This window comes from Mandrillus leucophaeus, unplaced genomic scaffold (assembly GCF_000951045.1).
Source record: "Mandrillus leucophaeus isolate KB7577 unplaced genomic scaffold, Mleu.le_1.0 Scaffold12, whole genome shotgun sequence".
Lineage (NCBI taxonomy): Eukaryota > Metazoa > Chordata > Mammalia > Primates > Cercopithecidae > Mandrillus > Mandrillus leucophaeus.
Genome location: NW_012100320.1, coordinates 8701 through 13422, shown reverse-complemented (window position 1 = coordinate 13422; position 4722 = coordinate 8701). Strand labels below are relative to the sequence as shown.

Sequence of the window (4722 nt, the reverse complement as noted above, 5' to 3'; positions counted from 1 at the left end):
GATCAACTGGAAGTAGTAACGTGATTTCTTTGCTCACAGCATGACCGCTGGGTTTGGGGAGCACTCAGATGTAGAGGCCCCAGTCTCGTCTTGCCTACTCCCAGCCTGGGGAAGAAGGCTTACCCCCCATATTCCACCTCATCCCCACAGGGTCCCTGATAACCTGGTCCCATTGGGGGTAGGCCTGTCCTGGGGCATTGGTGGCATTCAGGGGGCAAGTCGCTTGCTGGGCCATCTCTGCCTCCCCCTAGTAAGAGCTCTGTCTTCCTTTTCCTACAGGAAAAGCAAGAAAGCCAGCAAAACCAGGGAGAGCCCTAAAGAGGCAGAGGTGAGTGGAGGGTGTGAAGTTCCCTCCTGTCCTCTGGAGAGTGTTGCTTTCCTTTTCTTTTAGCACTTGCTTGGCTTTTCTCCCAAAGGTTCAAATCCAGAGAACCAACATACTGATGTCTGAGAAAGGAAAATTAAATACTGAACTCTATCATATGCAATGTGCTGCCAGGAACTTTGAAGGTGGGAATCTGGGCACCCCGTCATCCTTCAACCTGGCGCTTTGACAGGCCTTTTGGGGGAGTCCTTTGGGCCCCATCTCAACCTCTCTCATTTCAGGAGAGTCCACGGATCTGGCCAGCCGCCTGCAGTATTCCCAGCAGCGTGTGGGAGAGTTGGATTGGACTCTTTGCTGTCTCGACGCAGCAGAAGAACATGGACAGGGTGAATCCTATTGCCTGCCCCATCCCTTGGCAGCCCAGGTTCCCAGATGGAGGAGTGAGGGACCTTTAGGTCCCTTCTGCAGAATGGAGTGTCCTGCCCAGAAAACAGCATGGGCCATTTCTCATTGCTTTTGTATGTCGTTGTTAGAGGCAGCCTAGGGCTGAGTTGGCTGCTGTGGGTGAGTTGGGGAGCGCTGTGGGGAGCAAGCAGAGTTTGGACGTGCAGCACTGGATGCAGAGCTCGGAGACCAAGTGCCTACCGTGCCCTTACCTGGCTGTGGCCTTGGCCAAGTCCTAAGTGGGGGATATGGTACTTACACTGTGAAGGTACAGAAGAATATCTTTAGTATGTTACCATTTGTGTAGAGAGAGGGAACGTGTGTGTGTGTGTGCGTGTCTGTGTGTGTAAGTACTATGATAATATACATAAAACATGCTTGAGAGTGGTTTCAGAGCCACTGGCTGCGTTTTCTTGAGGCTCAAAAATGAGAAACAAACTAGGAAAGAAGGGAATTTATTGCTGTAACCGGATACAGGGAGAAGGCTGGAGATAATTCCACCAGGCCAACTCGAAGTGTTACAATTTTCTTAGGGCTTATATAGGTTGGGGTTACGTGCCTACGTGCAGCATAGCATTCACCTAAGTCTATTGATAACTAATTTTGTTTCAACTAGAAAGTCAGAGGCAAAAAGTGCTGGCTAAGTCTGATTAAGCTGTGAGGGCCCCAGTACCCTCAAGGCCTATCTACTGTGGTACCAGAGTGATTATTTCTATCTTATCTCCCTCACAGCTTGGTCTGGAGAGCTGCCTTAGACTCTCCAATGAATCTATTCAAACAGCTGCCTCTGTTACCTTGACTCGTCTCAGATTCCGTCAACCCGAGACTAGGAATATAAGACTGTCTCTATTATTTTGACTTGCTCCAGGTTAGGGAGAAGCCTATGCAAGGGTCCTACTGACCATATGTTTCTTTTCTAGCTTTGATACCTGGGCATGAATTTCTCTAGGTTTAACTATTTGCTCAATGTTAAGGCAGCTCTGTGGAAATTTGTTTGTGTAAACTGGAGTGCTGTGCAGGGCTGTCTGTGTGACTGTCATGAAGGCCTGTCTGTGTGATTGTCAGGGAGAATTGGCCTGCCACAAAAGGATTCATACAAAACTCAGGAGAGAGACACAGGGTGGCTGGGAGATATTTCCCTTCTGTACCTTCTGAGTTTTGTACTATGTGAATTTATCATCCTTTCAAAAGGTGAACAAAAGATTAATTTCCTCCTTCCTTTCTGTGTCCCAACCCCCATTAAAAAAAAGGACTTAGAGAATCAGATATACCTGGGTGTTCAAATCCCAGCTCTGTCTGAGTGATCTTAGGCAAGCAATTAACCTCTAATGCCCCATGTTTTTTACCTGCTCAACAGAGGTAATAGTAGTAACTGTCTCATATGGTGGTTGTGAGAATTAAATGGATTGCTAGCATGGTGCCTGGTGAAGCACTCAAAGGTTCAAATAGTGATAGTAAAAATGGTAATAACAATAGCAATATTCTCTGATCTCTCTGGGCCTCTGGTAACCAGCTATAAATTCGATCTCTTTCCCTGTCCCTTCCACCCTTATTGAGTTCTTTGAGAAACAAATGAGACTATGGGCTTGGAAATGCCTTGAAAATATGTCAGCTGTGATTGAGAGTAAGGAAGTGTTAACTGGGGAATAGTTATTTATTATAGCTATTGTTACTGGTCAGCCAGCTGCTCCTCTGCCTGCTATATCCTGACTTAATCTTTCTGTATTTGCAGTATAACAAGGAGGTAACCAAAGACAGTGATGCCCTCAGGCTGGAGTTATACAAGAACAGGTAGGACGGGGGACGGTGGGATGGGAGGTCTGGGGCCCTTAGCATGGGTGATGTGCTGGAAGGTGGGAGGGGTGCAGGTGAGCTTGGTGAGGTGGTCATACAGGTTTGCATGTGTGCACAGGCTAAGCTCTAGCGCTAGCTGTGCCCCTGACTCACGGAGTGGCCTTGGGGAACTCATGTCTTCTCTCTGGCGTGCCACCTGTGACTCGATTCCTGAAGTCCCTTCCAGTGCCACGGTTCTGTTGTTGTGGGGCGAAGGTAGAGGAGCCATCCTTTCTGCTCTTCATTGTAGTCCTTTCTGTTCTTCGTTCATTCCTTTCTCTCCTGCCTCTGGCCATAGCCAAAAACAATGAGGACCTGAAGCAGAAGAACTCAGAACAAGAAGAGAAGCTTCAAGTCCTAGTGACTGCGAAGTCAGGGATTTAACTCAACTTGAAGGAGCTGCACAGGAAGCTGGAGAGGACTGAGCTCCTGCTTCAGGCAAGAGGCTGCAGCCCCAGGGGTGGTGGGAGCCCCATCCAGCTGAGGACATGGTCTAGGGATCATGCAGGGTATGGGGAGGCTCCAGCCAAGAGCTGGAAAATTTGGGTCCTTGTTCTGGCCCTGCCATAGAATCCTCTAGAGACTGCTAAAAATCTACAAACTGGGGCCCTGCCGTAGACCTGGGGAATCAGAATCTCAGGGTTAGGGCTTACATTTTTTTAAAAATTGCATCATAGATGAAAACCATTATTTTATAGATTACACTTATATGGCTAGCTCATGAGTCTGTTTATTTCCTTCTGAGGTTCAAGCCAACACTTCGACTATTCCACGGTAATAATCGAGAGTAGAGTTTTTGTTTGTTTTTTATTTTGGGACGGGGCCTCCCTGTATCACCGGGGCTGGAGTGCAGTGGCGTGATCTTGGCTCACTGCAACCTCCACCTCCCAGGCTCAAGCGATCTACCTGCCTCAGCCTCTCAAGTAGCTGGGACTACAGGTGCACACCACCATGCCTGGGTAACTTTTGTATTTGTAGAGACGGGGCTTTGCCATGTTTCCCAGACTGGTCTTGAACTCCTGATCTCAAGCAATCCACCCACCTCAACCTCCCAAAGTGGTGTTATTACAGGCATGAACCACCATCCTTGGCCTGAAATCTTTAAAAAAATTATTTAATTTTTTATTTCTAAAGCAGAGAAACTCGACAGTAGAGATCTTTATTGACCAAGTTGTACATTAAGCCAGGCTCTAGACCTTTTAAAGGGCACTATGTGGAACAGCCCAGGCTCCCCAGATCTGAACTTCTCACTATTTACTATTTGATTTGATTCTAGGAAGTCGGCACGCAACAGTCTTAGGTTCCCTGCCTCCAGACCCTATTTTCCTGCCTCACAGAGGTTTATGTTACTGTCCTTTCGGGTGAATCCCTTCTCCTTCTGCACTTGCTTGGCTTTTCTCCCAAAGGTTCAAATCAGACAGTTGGAATCTTGATGTTTGAGAAAGCAGAATTGAAGACAGCACTGTATCACACTGAATGTGCTCCCAGGCAGTTTGAAGGTGGGAATCTGGGCACCCATCATCCTTCAACCTGGCGCTTTGACAGGCTTTTAGGGGTAGTCCTTTGGGCCCCATCTCAACTTCTCTCATTTCAGGAGAGTCCACGGATCTGGCCAGCCGCCTGCAGTATTTGCAGCAGTTTACGGGAGAGTTGGAACGAACTCTCTTTGCTGTCTCCACGCAGCAGAAGAACATGGACAGGGTGAGTCGTACAGCCTGCCCCATCCCCTGGCAGCCCAGCTTCCCAGATGGAGGAGTTGAAGCTGGTTATGAAGCTCTTGATGCTAACCAGCAGTTACAGCAGGCCGTGGAGGAGCGGGCACAGCTGGAAGCACACCTGGGGCAGGTGAGGCTTTGCCGAGGGAGGGATGTAGAAGGAAGATAACCCCAGGTGGCCAGGAGCAGGTGAGGACCAGTGACAGCCCTTCCTAACTTCTGTGCCCATTTTTGCAGGTGATGGAGTCACTGAAACAACTACAGATGGAGAAAGATCAACACGCTGAGAATCTGAAAGGAGAGAGCACCTTGTGGTGGCAGAGGATGCGGGAGATGTCAGAGGAGGTGAGACCTGACCCTTCAGCCCCAACCACAGATAGGTCACTTGATTGTTCCAGGCATCTG

At 48.6% G+C, this 4722-nt stretch overlaps 1 protein-coding gene across 1 annotated transcript in view; it reads left to right on the top strand.

Annotated features, from left to right (window-relative positions):
* LOC105531302 (golgin subfamily A member 2) overlaps positions 1–4722 on the top strand; it is a 62071-nt gene that overhangs the window by 48804 nt on the left and 8545 nt on the right. The window contains 8 exon segments of the mRNA XM_011969193.1: positions 151–328; positions 417–510; positions 607–667; positions 669–711; positions 2502–2559; positions 2901–3050; positions 4365–4447; positions 4555–4662. Of these exon segments, the coding sequence (XP_011824583.1) occupies positions 151–328; positions 417–510; positions 607–667; positions 669–711; positions 2502–2559; positions 2901–3050; positions 4365–4447; positions 4555–4662 (775 nt within the window).